The sequence below is a fragment of the Labrus bergylta genome, chromosome 19 (genome assembly GCF_963930695.1).
Source record: "Labrus bergylta chromosome 19, fLabBer1.1, whole genome shotgun sequence".
NCBI classification, from domain to species: Eukaryota; Metazoa; Chordata; class Actinopteri; order Labriformes; family Labridae; genus Labrus; species Labrus bergylta.
This window is the reverse complement of record NC_089213.1, coordinates 2,991,224-3,011,925: the sequence shown is the minus strand read 5'-3', so window position 1 is coordinate 3,011,925 and position 20,702 is coordinate 2,991,224. Positions and strand designations below refer to the sequence as shown.

The window sequence follows — 20,702 nt, the reverse complement described above, 5'->3', positions numbered from 1 at the left end:
TATAAAAATCATCCATCACCGACATGGAGACTATGAGGAGGGTTTCCATATCAAAACATAAAGCCAAAATGAAGCTGCTTTGCTGAGTTTTCTTGTTGGGAAAGAAAAGAAAAATAATAATGATTGAATACTCTTTTGTTTTGTCTCTTCTCTGTATCTTAATGCCTTTAGCATTTCATTTTACATGGGAAAATCTCTGACATTTAAACACATCCAAAAATGCACAAACCTGGACATTCTGCCAAATTTATTTTCCCATGAGCGGACACGTCACACTGACCTACAGCGCTGACGGGAATCCTGCTCTCCACCCTCTCTTTCTGGTAATAAAACTTTAGGAAGTCCATAAGCTGTATGCCCCTCATTGTTTACTCCTCAGGCTTTTCCTAGAAAATACAGGAAATGAAACTCGATCAGTCACAAATGAAACTCAAAAGGAGTACTACCTGATTTCAGATTGATACATTACAAAATGTGTGACAAAAGATGCTCCTGTTTTAGAGGCATTGTTGGGAGTCAAGTAACTTTGCAGAGTTCAAACGTAAAGATGTTTGAATAAATAATACTTACAGAAACAGCAGTGTGTAACATTGCAGATACTGAGTTTCATTATGTACTCTAAGGACGGAACGTTTCTTTGAGTTCAAAGTAAATGAGAAAACCTTGAGACCACCGTTCTCTCAAAGGAAACACGACCACAGTGAATCCGTCCCACTGCTCGTCTCTACACTAAAACAATATGTCATATTTATGAGCACACAAAAAACAAAACCTCAAAATATGATTCTGACTTGATCATTGTCGCTCCACAGCAGTGAGACGTACTTTGAACTTTGAATCAACCAAATACCAAAGTTACTGGAAGCATAGCTTGCGTTTTACAGTAATTCTCTCACACTCTCTCTCCCGAGCATTCTGTCTCTTAACCACTTTCTTTTTGCTGTGCAATGACTTTCTGTAGTATTTCCCTCCTGAGATCTCTGCTGAGGGGGAGTACCCCACAGCAAACACCTACACACCACTGACCAGAATGCAAACACCTTCAATGTGCACAAGAAAACGGCTGACAGGAAATCCTTTTTTCGTTTGAAAGCTGACAGCTAAACTTCAGCCTTATTGTGAAACGAAGCAATTGAGCCAGCATTCAAAGCGAGAGTAAAGAACGTTTAAAACAACTGTAACAAGGTGCACACCACTTATTTAAATTCTGTATATTTTAATCTGTTCAAATTTACACTATTTGAGTTTATTCCAATCTGAATGTTGTTTTTAAATCCCTACATTTAAATTCTTAATTATCGGCTGTCATGAAGTAATTTCTAACTTTTCCTTCTCTTTTTTCAAAGATTGCTTTGGGGCCTATTTTTGCTTTTATAAGATAGCTAAAGAGAGACGGAAAATGTGAAAAATCAGATGCCCAAATCACCTCAACTGGCTCCTTTTGATACGAAGGAGCAGCAGCTCTATTCTGAGCTCACCCTATCTCTAAGGCTGAGCCCAGCCACCCTCTGGAGGAAACAAATTTCGGTCGCTTGTATTCACAATCTCATTTTTTTTCAATCACTACCCATAGTTCATGACCATAGGTGAGAGCTGGGAGGAAGATCGATGGCTAAATCGAGAGCTTTGCCTTCAGGCTCAGCTCCCTCTTCACCACAACAGTCCGGCACAACGAGCTAATCCGTCTCTCAATTACGGTCCGTCCTGTACCCTCACTTGTGAACAAGACCTCGAGATACTTCAACCGCCATCCACTGTAATGTGATTATACACTGAAATGTTACTTGAAGAATTCTGTTATGTTTGAGTTACTTAATATTCTAAGTTTAAATTGTTAAAAGCAAAATGTAGCCATTTTCAGGTCAAATGTGATTATGGTATAGTAACTACAGGTATTTCAATGTTAACTTGTTTTCTTCAGAGGTAAACTATTACCAAGCTAGTATTAACTTTGTGATTAATTTATCTACCTAACAGTTACACCCGACACTCACTGGTTATGATTACCTAGTAACGAGTATCTCCATGTAAGAACCGATGGTAAGAACATGACGTTTAAACCTGTTTCGATTGGGTTAGTGTGACACATAAAAAGCGGTTTAAGTAATGTTGGAAATGACCAAAACAATTCAACTAAACACCTTTAACCTTTATCCATAGATAGTACATTGGCCCAATGGTATATAGTACAATAATGCAGTCAAACATACTAGGTTTGATGATGTAAATCAAATAAAAAAAGACTAGTATGCATCTTCAGAGATGATCAGGACTGGATTGATTCAAACACCAGCAACACTCATTGGCAGTATCATTGGAAGGACATGGCTCAGGAGTCTTTATTTTCTCCTTTTGAGATATTTCATGGCACCTTTTGTTATTCATCAAACGTGAACCTTCAATTTTCTCTCTGCGTTTCGTTTGCCAGCAACACAGAAGACTCGGCTCTATAGCCCATAAGAATGAGCCTTTCTCATGCCACACAGGTTAAAAGGCAAACAAACCAATACATGAAACATGATCGTGTTTAGAGTGAACATGCCTCACTTTTGAATAAATAAATAAAACAAAGGTTTTCAAACTAACTTCTGTTAAGTGTGCATTATCAGATCACTGCAAAACATGGTTCTAAACAGCTACAATGAACAATGCCACAACATACCCAACCCATCTGGTCCTTTCTTCAAAGAGAAGTTTAGAAATTTCCAGGGAAGTGATTAACTTCTTAAAAATTGCATCATGCATATCAAACCTTTATTCATTCTCGAAAAAGACAATGAGGTTTCCCTTATTTCCAATGCCGTCGAGATTACAAGCACAGTAAAACAAGCAAAACCACATCAAACACTCAGAATCAGTGACAAAAACCACTGAGATCATTTAAAACAGCTACAATGTGAAACAAAGTTGTTCGAAATCAAATTCCTAAACTCTGGAAGAGAGGGAAGAACTCCAATCCTTAGAGTTTGCTGGAGGGGGTTCCACGAATTTGGGGCAGATTTACCGAGTTCAGTAAAAGCTCGAGGGACTTTCAGAACAAGCCAATCAGAAGAACGGGTCATGTAGGCTGTTATGGCTCTGGCTGTGATCCTGTTTCTGTGTATCCTTTGTGTCCTCTCCCCCTCTGTCTGTCTGTGTGTGTGTCTCTGGAGGGTGTGGCTGCAATCAACACCGGGTGACTACTCACACCTGCAGCTCATCTGCTCATCTGCCTCAAGTTAAAAGCCCTGGGCTCAATTTGACTTATTGCCAGATTATTGAGTCTACTGAAGTGGCAGATACTATTGGCTGCTCCTAACATTTGTTAGAGTTTTGTTCCTATTTTTCTCTCCTGTTGTCCAGATTCTCACCGGTGTCATCTCCTCCAGTCTGCTCTCCTCACAGACAACGCAACCACTCACCCGCCTGCCTACAGAACCAGCTACTCCATAGTCTCCTCCATGCCGTCATTACCAGCCAGCCAGTCAGCCATCCACCTTTCCCAAACCCTGCAATAAAACCTCAAATCCTTCAACTTTGCTGCCGTGTCTGCTTTTGGGTCTGGATACAAACCGTAACATAGGCACCCGTATTCCACTCCAACAGGTCTATAACAATATCCGTCTTCCAGAGGAGAATGGATGCAACAATTTACATTTTCTTTTGGGAAACTCTACACCAGCATCATTAGTTAGTCCTTCACAGGAATCATTGGTTCATGATTCAACAATGTGTCCACAAATAGTCATTTCCTTTGCTTTCAAATTGCCAAAGAAGATATCCGATTACGTGCAAAACAGATCTAATTCAACTCTTACTCACATTGCTGTAAGGCTGTTAATAATTGCAACACGATATAATTTGTGCACAATATCTGGTCAATCACAACCCAGTCTGTAGTGTATCCTGAAGTCAAACCTGCTTCAACTCTGTAAACAATCGTGGAAAGAGAAGTTAACAAATCCCAGACAATGTGTCATTACCATCGAGTTAATAGGAAATTCACAAGTATTGTCTGGACGCAATTACAGTATTGTCATTGTCTGGATGAAATTACATTCACTCCTTTTCAAAGAAATAGACACCCCTAAAGTGATTCAATGTAAGCAGATGAAGATGGAGAGGGGAGGAAGAAAATGATTGAATGATAGGAAGAACACAAGGAAACTGTGTTGGCACTGTCCCGAACAGCAGCACTACAAATCTGGTCACATATATGAAAATATATTGGTAGTTATGCACATACAAAAATGTTGTGCTAGATTGAAAAAGTGGAAAAGAAGCTCAAATAAGGTAGGCATATATAACAATTGTTGTGTGCAGTGACTGAATGGATAAGTAAGCGGTGAAAAAAGCATATGCTCAACGTAATGCCAACAAAGTCAGATGTTGCTTCATCAATGCGGCTTCCCACGCCCTTTTTTGGGCATAAATCAGATCCTTCAAGATCCATAATTGCATCAACCAGTGTCTGTTCAGTTACATAACATGTGCATCATCTTTAATGTATGCAAGACAAAAAGTTCCACAACACATTGAACTACCGTAGATTTCTGTATGTTTTATGTTTTACTGGTTTTTCATTAGGCAAACATCCATCTATCCGTTTGGTTTATAAGTCAAAGTAAAACATGCTCTAAGTGATAGAATAGGTCGGATAGGTCAAGCCGCCTTGTTACCTCCTCATCCTATTTGGAAAACAGTTGTGATGGGTAAACCCCAAAAGTCTTGCCCAAGTTTCTTATGTGAAGAAAAAGTGCTGTGACCCCTGAGCATCACATGACTTCCAGTTTGATTTCAACAGAAGCATTCCAATTATTCGACAACACAAGCACAAATCTATTATTTTTTATCTTTATAAATCAAATTTTCTTTTCTGCTGTGTCTAGTACATAGACTGTAAATATGAATGGACAAAGCCTGAGTGAAGTCAACCATCTGTTACTGCAGGGTGCTCCGGAGTCTCAAATGCTGTCCCAACCTAACTTTCAGTCAATCTAAAGACAGGCTGAGAGCTGGAGTTGGCTGAGGCGGTTTTTAAAATTCCTGACAAACCGTTACATCACGCCCAACTGTCATTCAGGTCAGCTACGCACCTAACTATGGAAATCATTCATAAAATCAAATGGATGTGTTGTAAAAAAGAAAAATCACCCCCAATGAGGACAATAACTAAACATGTTACAGGCTGTAAACATGTTACTGTCTACTGGCTTTTTTGAATGAGTGTGTACTGTATGTAACTTCCTGAGCTCCTGGAGAAAACCTCAAGCGAACACTCAACACACTGCAAGGATTTTGCATTGGCTTCATTTTTCAAGATGAGGCTACTGCTTGGACTAGTGTCCTCAGCCTAACCTCAGGTTTATTGCAATGTTTGACTTTCGGTCTGATTTGTTTGTTTTTTTTGGTCAGCAGTGTGGGCCATATACCTGGGTGTGAGGCACTGAGTAATAACACGAGATGGTGACACTGTAGGAAATCAGCTAAATGGGTCTAAAGGTTTGACTTGTAAAGATAAAAAAAATGTAGTTTGAATCACCATATTGAGTGAGTTCAAATAAGTAAAGGAGCTTTGTACGAAATGTATTAATAAACTTTGACTGAAAAAAAATACAATCACAGTTAAATCAGGACTTATTACAAAATATTTACACTACAAAAATGTAGGCTATTCAGTAATTTAGTAAAGGCCAAGCAGCTAATTAATTAGGCTCTGAGGCCAATGAGACGATTATTCCAGCCATGCATGGGAACTAACAGGATAAAGTAATCTGTCATTTGGAGCCAATTAAACTTTAATTAAATGTTTAAAAATGTTTAAGGTAAAATGTGAACATAACTGAGAGCTGTGTCAAATAATCAAGGATTTAACAGACCTCTCTACTGAGTCCAGAGAGAAACAGCAGCAGCAGGGGAATTCCAACTGAATGAGGAATTAAAAATGATTTCACTTTAACTGCCCTCCCTGTAAAAGTAAGATCATTTTATCTTGTTTGCTTTCACTCTTCTCATCTCTCGTTATCTCCTCATCGTTATCTTTGCAACCGATGTGGAAGGCTACTGTAACAGTCGAGCAAAACAAGTTGAACTCTAGCCTTGGTTATCTAAATGAGATTTCTTACATGCTCTTTTTTACAAAAAAAGAGTTGTTTGTCTCCTTTTTGTGCTTTTTAATCATCAAGTTATTTGTCGGTTTATCTGAATTTTCTTATCAAACTAATATCTCACATCAGAGCAGACTAGTGCTGATACACTATGCCGCTGCCTTGGTTAGAAATGGCAATCTGGTGGCGCCCTCTTGAGGCAGAGTTATCCACATGACTATAAAAACTGCACAGGCTCAGAGGGAAACACCAATGTAAGGCTTTACACACTTTGCTTAATGCAATCACAGCTAGTGAACACAGAATATTTGAAAGCAGCTTTTTTCTGTTAATAAAACCCCAGCAATTAAGAATAGACCCTAATGAGAATTATAATTGCTTTAAGGAAGGAGTTTAAACTAACCTGAGAGAGTTCAAAGTTGATAATCTGTCCTTTAATATTTCTTCCAAGATGAAGTAGGATTCTTACTTTTTGCTTCACCATTTTACCTGCACATTTTAAAAAGAAAACAACTCTGAGACAAACAGCATGCCCTACAAATTCATAACTGTTTGTGTTGGAAGACTTTGCTCTTCAGATCTAAAAGCTGAGAAGTTGAGAATGTACGGACAGGATGGAGGCAAGCTGAGGGATGGATGGATGGATGGATGGATGGATGGATGGATGGATGGATAGATGGATGGATAGATGGATAGATGATAGGATGGATGATGGATGGATAGATGGAGGGATGGATGGATGGATGGATAGATGATAGGATGGATGGATGGATGGCTGGATAGATAGATGGATGGATGGATGGATGGATGGATAGATGGATAGATGATAGGATGGATGATGGATGGATAGATGGAGGGATGGATGGATGGATGGATAGATGATAGGATGGATGGGTGGATGGATGGATGGATAGATAGATAGATGGATGGATAGATGATAGGATGGATGGATGGATGGCTGGATAGATAGATGGATGGATGGATGGATGGATGGATAGATGGATAGATGATAGGATGGATGATGGATGGATAGATGGATAGATGATAGGATGGATGATGGATGGATAGATGGAGGGATGGATGGATAGATGATAGGATGGATGGATGGATGGATGGATGGATGGATGGATAGATAGATAGATGGATGGATGGATGGATGGATGGATAGATGATAGGATGGATGGATGGATGGCTGGATAGATAGATGGATGGATGGATGGATGGATAGATGGATGTATGGATGGAAAGATAGATGGATGGATGGATGGCTGGCTGGAGGATGGATAGATGGATGGATAGATAGACTTGATCCCAAACTGGGAAATTGTGGTGGTACCTACCCAGGTAACACAGCAGGTGGAATGACTCGAGGGTTATGGAGACCAAAATGTTGTCATATTTCTCAAATAAAACCTGGAGAGAGAAGTTAGAAGAGACTCAGATAAATGGGCAGGTAATTGCTATGGAACAACAATCAATGAGTTATATAAAAAACATACTGAAGAGAAAAAATTGATAGTTAATGAACAACTATACTTACTGCGTGTAGTCAGAGGTTATGTAGAGTTTCTCGTGGTCTTCATGGCTGTGTTGATGTCCTCATTCATTCACTGTAATGATGGCAGGGCCACCTCAAGGCATAGGCAATGCGACAAGTTGAGGGCGCTGGCATGATCCTCCGAATGTTTTTGGGATCAGCCTGGGATATATTATTAAATGCAAGTCTACTGCCAGACTTACAACTGTGCTGCTGACTGCTGACCAAAGTTACGATAAGAGGAGAAATGTGAGAGCGCTCAGAAGGTCTGTGCATCTTCACTGATCTCCCGATTCGATTCGATTACAATTATCGGGTTAACGATTCGGTGAGACAAATGGGTGGTCCAAGTGCATTAAATGAAGATCTAGTGTAAGTTCACTCAGGAGACCTATATAACTGCTTTCACGATCGGGTCTTTCTCATTCATCTTTTTTGCACGCTTACTCTCGTTTTCGCTGTAATTTTCTGGGGCTGTCATTGGCTGTCCCTTATTTTCAACCTATCATCGTTCCGCTCCCCTTTTAAATATGATTCTTTCTCTCCCTTCACAGTTCCTTCATGCTGATGTTTCGTGCGCCCCTCCACCTCCCCAACACCGCCATCTCGCAGAATCATCATCCCTCATTTCTCATCAAGTCATCAGCTTCACCACCACCAGGGTCTGGACTCCATGGGGGATCTGCCTTCGCTCAGAATTGTCAAACTCCTACACATCGCCCACCCCATAGAGTCCAAGCCCCAAAAATATTTCTGTCAAGAATAATTTCCATATTTCACTGTAATAAATAATTTTCTTTATTCAATTGTCTCTCCTGATTGAAATAGAGTTTGTTCATCAAAAAATCCCTCATTTGTCAATGATTATAGCACACTGTCACATTTTGTCTTTAATGAAATATTAAATAATTGTCTCTCTGTTGGATTATCCTAACTATATAATCATGTTATCGTATAATGGAATATGAATACAGTTTGCTAAGTGACCAAAACCAAAAAAACAGATTTTGCCATCAATGAGTAGGCCTTTAGTTTTTGCCATCTTAAAATGTTACCCTATTAGCATGTTAAACTCTTCAGTTATCACTTTTAGAGCTTTGTTGTAACTTACCTCTGTGGCAATGGGGTATTTCTCTTCTACAACAGTTAGCTATCTGTCGGTGTTGTAAGGTCAATTTACTTTCTCCTTCTAGCAATATCAACATGCCTACTTTAAAATTAACAAAATCGGCGCCAACGCAAAGTAGAAATCAGATGGAATAGTCCATTACACATAAGGGGGGGGGGGTACTGTTGGAAAATTGAAAAGGTCACTTTTAATTTTGTGACAATAAAGTAACAAATATCAAAATATTGGGGGGCAGAATTTTACGAGGCCCCTTGCCGGACGACACCCCACAAAAAGTCTGTCTTTACTACCCTATCTCGGGTGAAGAGTCCCTAAACTGCCCCAGCAATGCCCCTAATCTGCAGTGAGGTTGCAAACTGCGGAGACACCACTAGATGTCGCCGTCGATTCAGTAAGAAACAGGAACCCAAACAAAGAGGGTCAGGCGATTTCAATTAATATAGGATGTAGCCACTTATTATAAGAAGCCTCTTATTTTGTAGGCTACATAAGCTTTAATTTGAAATACTCGAGCGTTATCCCTTTTGGTTCACAATTTGTGTCATTGTAATTTAACCAAAGAAATAACCAGACTTGATCAAAGCAAGTTGCTGTTGCTTTTGTCAACCAAAGTTAACCAAGACGGGAACTCCATATCTGACATATTTAATAGAGTACTACTGCAAAGTAGGAAATTAAAGGAAATTATAAAGCAGACAAAAAAATGCAAAAAAATGGCCTACTTGATAATTAAAGAAATAAGCCCTTACATAATCTTAAATTATAGTCCGCCTGCTCTGTTTGATTGCAGACATTGTAACATTCAGACATTGGCCTTATAATAAATAAAAATGATTAAATAAGTGTTTTTATTGGATTAGATGATAGTGGGCTCTAGGTCATAGCCGAGGAGTGTCATTGGGAGGATGTGAGGGTTCTGGGTGTAGCTGCAGAGGGGCGTGTCACCACACCTGACTCCACCTGAGCTCCGTATGCTGCACAGAAAATGAAGCAGCAGGTCGGGAGCAGCTGTCATCTGTCAACAAGCGCCATCCGAAGCCTTGCCTTTCACTCTACAATTTTTCATTAGCTTTTTAACGAGCGGGGGAAAAAAAATAGCCTATAAAGTCGTTTAAAGACGAAGTCCTCCTGTCGCCCCCTCGGGTACATTTTACCCTGCAGCGGACATGGCGAAGAGTTCGTCCAGAAAGTCTCTGAAAAGTTTGTTCTCCAGGAGCGAGGCGAACCTGCGCGACTCGGAGGCGAGGGATGTGGACAAAAGTGAAGGAGAGAAGAAGAGGTTTCGCTTCTTTAGGTTCAAGAGAAAGTCCAACAGTGGCTCAGTCTCCGTGAAGCCGGGTGAGACCCAGCAGGTATTTCTCAGGTATGTTTTGCAGAACATTCAATTTGCTTGTTTTCATGCCTGCACATGTGTCATATGGGTTCTCATGGAGGAGCATCTGCAGACTCTACAGATATAGCTTTCAGATTTAATTAATTTCTGTAACCTACAGCTGCTTTGGAGGATGTTAATACTGATCACTCTTCACAGCAACACACCTGCTTTGCACAATCTTGTAGGCTGTCTTGTTTTAAGTTGTAGACTGTGGATGTTTTCTCCCTTAAACCTCCAAAATAACTATTGTCCAAATATGATTGTAGAGTCCTAACCAGATCTCATCATACAGGAATGTGCCCAAATGTTACCTGCAGATTCTGTAACATTAGGTCAATAATAGCGGATACCACCATCAAGCCATTTGCATTTCCTTAGATGTGCCGATTATTCAGCTGACAAGGATTTAGAGAGTCCCCCAAGGACATCTCTGTCTAGACAGTAACCTACTGTTGAAAGGGGTGGTGTGGGTTGTGAAATAAATCATTATGAAATTTTGCAAAAGAGCACATGGAAATACAGTGAAAATAAGCAACATGTAGTTCTCTGAAAGCTTGCAGATCCTTTAGAGATTTGTAATCTTTGAAAAACTGGAGAAGAAAGTCTACTACATGTACTGGCTATATTGCTTCAAAGATTAGGCCTAATTTATTATTACATGATTGCATAGCTCTTAATTTAATAAATTACATAAATGGTTTAGTTCGAGAAACATTCTCTGGTCCGCAGCTTCCTAATATAAATATTTTATGGTTTGGTATTACAGGCTTCTCGATAACGATTTCTTGGAGTTGTAGTCGGGCAAACTACTAAAATAATTTTGGTCTCGGGACGCTGTGTCAGATATCCCCTCACTTTTTTTCTAACACTTTAAAGGCCCCGTTTCATCAATTGGTGTTGTGGTTAGTCCCGTGTATGGAGGCTGCAGTCCTCCAAGAGGGCGGCCCTGGTTCGAATCCGACCTGTGGCTTCCTTCTCGCTTATCATTCCCCACTCTCTCCCTCCCAAATTTCTGACTCCATCCACTGTCCTCTGTCTCTAAATACAGGTATTAATGCCTTAAAAGAACACACACAGGTTGATTAATCATGAAAATCAGCACCATTTGCTCAGTTTATGTTAAGAAATGCAGTTGTCGGCAAAACAGAAAGATCCAAAGTTACACGTAGAGGCTGTCTGGTAATGGAGATATGATCTGTATCAAAAAACATGTATGCATGACAGGGTACCAGTTCAGCCATCAGCACTTTCAGTCATGTGAAGTGCTTTCGGCAGTTGGGCAATAAAGACATCCCTCTGAACAGAGCCAAAAACACCATCTGCTAACTATGATATTCAGGTGTGTAAACAACACATGGCACTCAAACAGGTAGGCTAACAATGGGGACGTAAATCAACCTGAAAATTGTTTCTGAATTTCTTAAAATATTTGTGACTAGCCTGACTAAAATAGACTTCAATAGGTAAGTCAGACAAATTTTGAGAATCCCAGATATACAAAATCGATCTGTATTGTACCATTTCAATGAAGAAGAACACCACAAAGTAAACAAAGAGCAACATTGCAACAACTTCCAAACTCCATTTGATCTGCAGAGTCCCTCTGCACCTTTAAGAAAAAGCTAAAGACCCAGTTCTTTTATGAATACCTACTAACTTAATGATGATGGTCTCCATATTATTGATGATGATGATGGTTGTGACGATTGTTTTTCTTTTATAACGATGACTTATAAGATGGTTTCTATACTGATTAGAGCTCTCAAGAACTGCCCTCAATGTTGTGCTTTGTCTCTGGTCACTTCCTGTCAGCACCTGTGTGTCCAATCGGACTCAAAGCTGATCGTTTGCTCTTACTGACATTGTTCCCTTTTTTCTAGATCCTTGCTTGTGTTGTACTTACTCTCTGATGTACGTCACTTTGGATAAAAGCGTCTGCTAAGTGAATTGTAGAATTGTAGAACATTGGATGTGATCTCTAGGAAGGTCAGCACCTCTAATGTCGTCCATGGGGAAGTGCAATGCGCTGACATTAGTTGGAGGGGGGGGGGGGGGGGGACAGCCTGAAATGATCTTGAAAATCTCTCAAAATCCAAGGGGATATTTAAACAAGGGGAGTTTTGTGTTTGTTCTTTATTTCTGCTGTCGCACAGGAAGTGACGATTCTTTTCACCAATCAGCAGATTGCTGTATGTCTAGCTCCAGCCTTTAGGGTTGGATCGGTACGCTGGACAGCCCAGGGAAGCATAAAGAAGGACGGTACGGATCAGTTATTTTAATACCATTCCCAATGTTTGACGGTGGAAACGCAGATAAATGTGTACTGTACCCAACCGAACTGGACAGCTTGGTGGAAACAGGACTTGAGTTCATCAGTGCCAGTCTGCGGACTGAACTGATCCACTTCATTGAGCATTCCTCTGGTGTGAATGTCACATGGAGAAAGACATTCAAAATAGGTTCAAGGTTTTTTTTTGGTGTGGTTATTATATGAAGTTGATTCAACATTTACATTTAGATAATGTTTCATCAGGTCACCCTTAATTTAAAATTATGTTTGGGTCATCTCTTCAGCTGTGACCAGAGCTGTTTTTGTCCCTCTGAACTAAAAATTATCACTTTTTAAAAACTTTACATTAAAATTGCTTTAAAATGTAGTCTTTGGACTCCAGCCAAATAGCAGCAGGCAAACATTAAACACACATGTGCGTTGATAGTAGGCTACCCTGGCAGCATGTTTAGCATGCTAATGCTGCAAGCTAACTTGTTAAAAAAAATATTTACTTTGTCTGGTCAAACTAAATGTTCATATCACACAAAAGGAGAGCAAGAATCTCTTTTGGATATACTGTAAGCACATAAGGGTTAAAAAGTAAACAGTCAACAGCTATAGCTAGCTTGCCAGCCTAGCTTGTCTCAGCATCATGAAATCTAAATAATGGTACTGACTTGCTTTCCTTTATTGAGAGTACAAGTAAGAGTATGTAGATAGAGGTATGATGTTGCTCTAGAACACCTTTAAAAATTCAAGTGTGTGGAAAGACTCAATGATTACAACCTCACCATATTCACCTGAAGTGTTTACTAAGGGGTGAAGACACAGCACTCTATCAGCAAAGTAAATAAACCCACAGGTGAGGCAGTAAGTTTATGCAAGTGTCATGCTTGGACAGGGTAATCATGTTCGTTCAGATCAGACTGAGTGACAGCCTGTGTTTGCACAGGAAACAAAAAGAAAACAAATGATGGGGTGAAACTGCAAGAAACCGCCTCCGCAAACAAGGGCCGCACACCGGGGTCACACGAGGGTAGAGTTTACCTGTGAACACAGGACAGTTTCTTGTTGAGATAAACAAATATAGTAAGAACAAGATCATGATGTTATTCATTTTAGGACTGGAGTATGTTATGACAAATTGAAATGAATGAAAAGAGTAATGTTTCAATTATACTAATCGGCCGCTCACTTCGCTTCTTTAAGGTGTTAATTAGCTATTAAATTAGCCTCTCCATTGCATTGTATGAATGTAGTCAGTTATTGTTGACCTTGTAGACGACTGTCCCAGATCAGAGTTAAATCCAGACATACAGCAAATTTGTTTTTGTTGTTAAGGATTAAGTTTTAATCCTCGTCCAAGGTTTTATCATGCAAAGACTCCTGGATTGAACAGTCTGAGAGACGCGCCTTAAAGTGAATTTGTTTGTTTTGACTTCCCTGGCGTTTCACACAGTTCAAGAGGATGTCAAAGTCAAATCGGACATATTTGAAACTTAACCTCTGCTGTATGAAATTACAGATGAAAACCTCGAAGTTCTCTTTGCGACCACACCCTCAGTATCAGTATGTGGTAAGGTCTGTTGGGCTCTAGAAGCCGAGCTGTGGATTAATGGAGGTACTGTAGAGAAACCTGCCGCTCCACATGCCGACCGCATTTTCATGAAACCACTAATCAATGACACTAATGCGCACACATACCGTCATTGTGCAAAGAGGTACAGGTTGGCAACATCTTTTTAGTCACAAGTGAAGCTCAGTTGTCTTTACTCCACTGAGTCTACATATCTGACATTATTCAGAACAATCACAATGAGTCACTCACTGCACTGTGGAACCTGTGCGCTTTGCTTTGGAAGAGCAAGACAATTAACACTGGTTACATAAAGGGAGAGTTTGCCTTAGATCCACACACAGTAGAAAAAAGGTTTTGGGAACTTGAGTTTTTTTGGGAACAAGACGGTTGACATTCACAGTCGAATTCTAACTCATTAGTTCTCTTTCGCAGCATTTATAATGCCAGTTCAAGGTGGGATCTTTGGGCCCCTGTAATATTACCTCTTTAGTGTAGATGACACATAACAACGGGGGCCAATGCTGCAGTCATGTGCTGCTTGGGTGGTCCAAGTTTCCAAGTTTTGAAGTTGTCGTTCTATAGTGTGTGAGTGCGTGGCAGACTGTGCATGTATGTGAAGCTACCACTACTCATTTAAACACGCTTTGAGTGTCGCACCTTCACAACCCTATAACACAATTTGCCATGTCATTTGTTGAAACTTATATTATAAAGCATCAGAATTAGTACAAAGGTGGAATGAATGCTAATGTTTTAGCCTGCTGTATTCATATCCAACTGGCCTTGTTGTACAGGACCTTATATTTCTGCTTTCTCTCCACAGATCATTATAGGCTACAGCCTTTTTTTTTTAAATAGTGCAGACGTGTTTAAACAAATTTCCTGAAGTCCATCCTGAGGTGGAATTTGGCTTTTCTTCACTTTTGTATGGCCAACATTGACAGGCCGGTTCAACGTAAGAGGAATCCGTAGACATGAGTTCAGTGAAGGTAAAGAATCTTTGTCTTTAAAAATCAATTGTTGCTGGTAGTGACACTGCTGTCAAGTTAACTTTTTTATCAGTCCCATTCAGTCAATTGTTCCCACTTAAATGGTGTTATTGTTCGCAAATGCCTGGAAATGCAAATCTTACACAATATATACAATCTTTAAGTATCAGTCAGACGTAAGGTATAGTGGATCCCCCATCTCTGCAAACAGTACAAGGTAACTTATTGACAAAATATTCAAATGCAGTAGTTCTGCAGGTTTCATCAGTGTGCAAATATTGCAGGAGCAGCGAGCCTTCATGAGCTGTTCCTGCAAGGTTGTGTTTTCATGTTTGCAGGAGAGGCATGATTATCCTGCCTGACTCACTGCAGAGGACGTCAGTGCAAGCTGCAGTCATCCTTTGGTTGTGTATATGTCCAAGGCGTTGTACTGTAAGCAACATGACTGAGGTAATGAGTCCCAACACCAGTTCGTTTTTTGGAGAAGCTCTTGTGTGATGATAGTAGTAGCACCTCCAGTCAAGCTCTCCTTTGATAACAGAAACATTAAGTTGAAATTAAAGCCCAATAAAAAAAATTCCATTGTGTTCATGATGACATACCTTTTCCTAAACACACTTTAAAACAAAGTAGAATGACCTACATAGTTGTCTGTCATGCCTTGAGTTCTGGTTATGCATGTGTCACATGCTTGGATACAAAGACATGCTTAAATAGGGACACCAAGGGAACATAAAACTGTTTTAGCTTCCGCCAGAAAGTAGCCTAGCAAGTAAACCTGGCTTTAAAAATGTTATTAATGCTAAAATAACTCAATGGGACATTTAGAGGACATAGTCATTTATTTTTTTTAACAGATTTTAATACAATTGGTTAGCCTACCCTTTCTTCTCTTTACAGTAGATGTAGCTATAACTTGCAGTTAGCTTAGCAGAAAGACTGAAAAGAGTGGGAAACAGCTAGCTAAGCTAAAGGCGACAACTTCAATAAACTTAATTGCTCATGAAATGTATTTAGCTGTGGCTAGGAGGATATTTTTTTATAACATTTGAGCAGAGTAAAGCTAGCTGTTTTTGCCATGGTTACTGTCCATATGCTTAGCTAACCAATCGCTAACTCCTGCGTCACATTTACTGAGAGTGCGTAGCCTATCAGGATTTGAAATAAACAAACGATAGGCTACATGCCTAACACATAGACAACAAACTCTTCCTGTTAGCTGATTGATACGTTGAGCCAATAGTAGCCCATCTACAGTACATACAAACATTCTGTGGTCTGGTTGTAGCAAGTGTGTGCTAGCTTAGATGCATATATGTAAGTTTTACTGCAGTGAGGCCTCTCTTTAGCTCCCTCCCCTTCACTCTGTGTCTCTCCCAGTCCTGTTCTTATGCAAACAAGCATTCTAACATTTTACTACACTGCCAGAGAAAGCACCAGAGGCATTTATATCTCTCAGTTACATCCTGTTGAACTAAATACAAAATCAAGACGCTCATAACATAAGATTTGTCAGAATATCAGGTGTTGCAAGTTCACAGAGTTAAAGGCTTTGTATGTTCCTGGGTATACCTGCGTGTTGACATGTCAACAAACATCACCTGGGGACAAAGATATGACTCATAATTTTTATCTCTGGCCATCTAAATGAAAACAAAACAGCTTATTAGTCTCTGACGCTGTTAATCACCTGACTGCTTTAAGGGCTTCATATGCGCACTTACATTTTTTTTTTTTAAATATAATAGAAATCAAGTATATCCTCTGAAAATAACTCTGTGAGTCATGACTGTCTACAATGGGTGTAACACCCGAGTCCCACTGTCTGTGATGTTTTCAGAGTTTTCAGAGTCCTATCTTCAGTTTGTTTACATCGTCAGGACGGCCGGCTGACTCCTCCCCTCGTGTATAAAAGTTGTTTAATTGAGGGACTAGAGAAAAGAAGAATAACATACTGTACTCACTGCTTAACTGTGTTTCTAGATCACGCTCATTTCAGGTAAATTTACATGCAGTGTGAAGATACGAGCATAATAAAGATCGCTAGCATTAGCATGCTAACACAACAGTGCACCGCGAGTTGTTTTGGTTTCATGCTGGTGCTCAAGGGCGACATCTGCTGGATCAAAAAATCACATATAAAGCCTTTAAGGGATGCAGTTTTGCACCAAGAAAGACAAATACAGACATTACATGCTGTTTTGTGTGTGTGTGCGTATGCAAGTGTGCTTGTCTGTTTGTCTTTTTGCAGGTGTGTCTATCTGCACCCACTGTGTCAACTCCCAACTCGTGAAGCTGCATTAGGCTTTTAAACGTGGATTGGTCAGAACAGCTGACACAAATTTAGGAACAGTAAAAGGTCAAAGATCTTCCTGATTAACAGAGAATGAAATCGTGTGTGCTCACTGTGTGCACCCTCGTCAATATGCATGGTGTTTAAGATGACACTAAATTATGATGCTTGATACTCATGTTTGCTTGTCAGTTGGCTTCCTGTTTAATCCAGTTGCGCAACGGAAAACATCTTTTGTGTATAAGGTGTCCTTTGTAGACATTATTTGATGTGGTGACAGCTTATCATTATTTATGGCGTGTCTCTGTTGACTTAAGCCCATGCAGCCTCACACCGATGCCCGCTTCATAGAACATGAGCAGGAAACATTTCCCAAATCCAAACAAAGTAAAAAGCCATGTTGCTTCACAGAAGCATGTAGATGTTAGTGCCTTGTATTGTGTATTTCCTGTATACAGTAAGTATTCAGTTTATTTAGGAAGAGGACAGTGCAGAATAATAAAACACATGATTATACATGGGTCAAAATACCAGAATTAGCCAAAAGGCTACTTTTCATCTCTAGTCCCCTGGCCTCGATGTTAAATAGGCTTTTTAAAATTAAAATAAACAATGTGATAAAGGAAAAGAACGACAACACGAGCCGAAGAGAACAAAGTACTAGTGCTGCCAACCTTGACCTGATCCAGTGGTTTGTGTTTCTGCATTTTGGTTGTTGCCTCCAGTGTTGGAAAATGAAGCCAATGTGGAAGTGCAAAAAGCTACATTCTTCAAGTGTCCGCCTGAGGCCGGCTCCAAGAGCCCTGGAAGTCACATACACACCACAGACAAAAAAAGCCAATTTTTACAGCAGAAATTAACATTAACAACCTGGTACAAAAAAAAAAAGATATTTGTCTGATTTAGTTATTGCCCTTGCCCCTAACAGATGGATGACGTTACTCGGGCTTCCTCCATTAATATTTACAGTCTATGTGATTGACTCACTCGTGTGGCCATGTGAGGAAGTGCAGCTTTTGCTACTCTGCATTGACTTCAATAATCAGCCATGGAGGTTGCTGCTTGATTTTTAGGTCACTTGTAATGTAGCTTCTAAATAGAGTTAATGAACATTGAATTGATCTTGGGAAATGTTAAAATGCTGCAGTCCTCAAAGCGGGCAGGCCAGGCTTCAAATCTGACTTGTGGCTCCCTTCCTGCATGTCATTCCCTACTCTCTCTCTCTCCCCAATTTCTAACTCTACTGTCCTGTCTATCTAATAAAGGCACCATTTTTTAAAAACGATCTAGTTGGAATGATTAGCCTTTGTTTTACAGAAAAGTTCATTTTACACGGACTCTATTCTCATGAACAAAATATCATTCTCTAATGAGCCGGTTCTGGCAATGATTGACTGCTTTATTTTGGTAGGCGACATATTTTCGCTGCACTGAGGACTCTGCTGTGGGATGACATGTGTCTACATGTGTTACACATGTAAAGTTTCCCTGATACACTACCTTGATGTAACTGTACAGTACATGGACCAATACTAGACTGTGTGCACTTTTTAAATGCACTTTCCATTTTCTTTCTTTCTTATCTAAGTCTTTTTAAATATTCATTTAAAAAACTTCTTTTCACTTGGAAGCAGTAAGTAGTGACTCCACTAAATCCCACTTTCTGTCTTTGTCCTTCAGTCCTGTTGTTTCTGGCAAAGAGGATGGAAAGGACTGGGCTGAAAACAACCTCTCGGACGAAAAGAAGACTTCTCTCTACGCCACCGCACCCAGATCCAAGGTCAGTCCAGTAACTTTCTTGACAAGTAGTTATCAAAATGACCAAAAGTCTGCCCTTTTTGACAACAGACGAGGAAAAAGAAACTCATGCAGAGTTTCTGTTTTTGTTTTTAAAGTGTTTTTGCAGGCTGCATGCCCCCAAGGATACACTTGTGTATTTAAACAGCATCATAAATGTTCATGGAACCATGGTGTAGGTGATCGTATGTTTGTTTTTAAAGGATTGCCTCCAGGTTTTTTTGCATAACATATTCAAAATTTAGAGTCATAAACCCAGCATTCCTCTTATTTCTGTCTTGTATAGAACAGTAAATATTTAGTCACCATCAAATAATGTAACCTAACAGGAGTTAACTTGCGGTAAGAAATGTTTTGACACATTTTACCAACAAATAGTGGTCATCAAAAAAATGTCATTTTGGGTTTATCTTTTCAAAATCTACAAGATGCTATTACTATATATTGTATTTTAGTCAACAACAGCACACAGCTGAGACTGACATGACTGTACATAAAGGTAGACACTGCATTACTGTACCTGCTCCTCTGGTTTAAAAAAAAAATGAAGGTAAAATACCCTGAAGTGAGCTCTGATATCTTGCAGTGGTAACGTCATTTGGAGTCTTTGCAGCACAGATTTACTCGTGGCTAACCGACCAACACACAACTAATTAACCAATTAAACGTGAAAGATCCCTCGAGATGGCACCGATCTCATGAATGTGTCCTCTTGCTGTTCCTCCTCTCTGCTACCACAAGAATGCTGCAGGAGCCGCATTTGTCAACAGAGCTGTCAATCATGTTGCAAGTCATTTTATTCTCACTTATGCTCACTTGGACATAAGTCAGCATGATATGAAATAACTTAAATGATAAAACCATGTTGGAGCCAAACAATTTTGACACGTATTTTAATTCTATATTTTATTCTTTGACACATGTCCCAGCTGTTAACATAGAGGAGGCGGGCTTTATTACGTATCCAGTCTACCAAGGGATGTTTTAGATGTTTCGGCTTTAATTCTGACAAATTGGTGCATTCATGTGGTTTCGGACACATCGGAAAACCAAGTTTCTGAGTTGTAAAATGCACATGATCACCTGCCCAAGTCGGAACAACAACTCGCAAACTCTGAAAAGAATTAGGTGCCCGACTTGACGTCAGAAACGTCATCACATCAGGGGCAGAAAATGTTTTGTTAATGTTAACAGACTTTGTATTAATTCACATATTGTACATCAACTTTTTGCTCAAATATACACACAGTGCAGTCTTTTAATCAGTGGTGATCACATTGGTGAATGTGTGTGGTGTGATGGAGGCAAAAAAAAGACAATAAACTAAAGTTAGTGTTGACAAGAGAGACTGAGAAGATATCTTAAATACTGAGGCCCAGCCTGCCCAGGTGCATGACATCAAATTATCTAGCTCCGCCCCTTGCTACCTAATGGCAACCTGAGTGGTGAGCGATGCAAGGCAACAGGAGGAACACTGACACAGTCAAATGATAAGGTGTAAATGCAAAACAGTGATCATAGATGTAAGTATGCAGTTATATTGAAGAGAGCTGCCAGTGTGCAAAAGCAATCATTAGTGTTGTGCAAAGCTGTTCAGGTGCAAGTACGTCCACACAATCTATGGCACTACCTGATAATGGCAGGA

General features: G+C 39.8%; 1 protein-coding gene across 1 annotated transcript in view; it reads left to right on the top strand.

Annotated features, from left to right (window-relative positions):
- Positions 1-9,778: 9,778 nt before the first annotated feature.
- The window catches only part of crybg2 (crystallin beta-gamma domain containing 2), a 52,744-nt gene continuing 41,820 nt past the window's right edge, over positions 9,779-20,702 (top strand). Inside the window, exons 1-2 of the mRNA XM_020652437.3 lie at positions 9,779-10,115; positions 18,941-19,040. Coding sequence (XP_020508093.2) covers positions 9,919-10,115; positions 18,941-19,040 — 297 coding nt within the window. The 5' untranslated portion in view covers positions 9,779-9,918. The remainder of the gene's footprint in view (positions 10,116-18,940; positions 19,041-20,702) is intronic.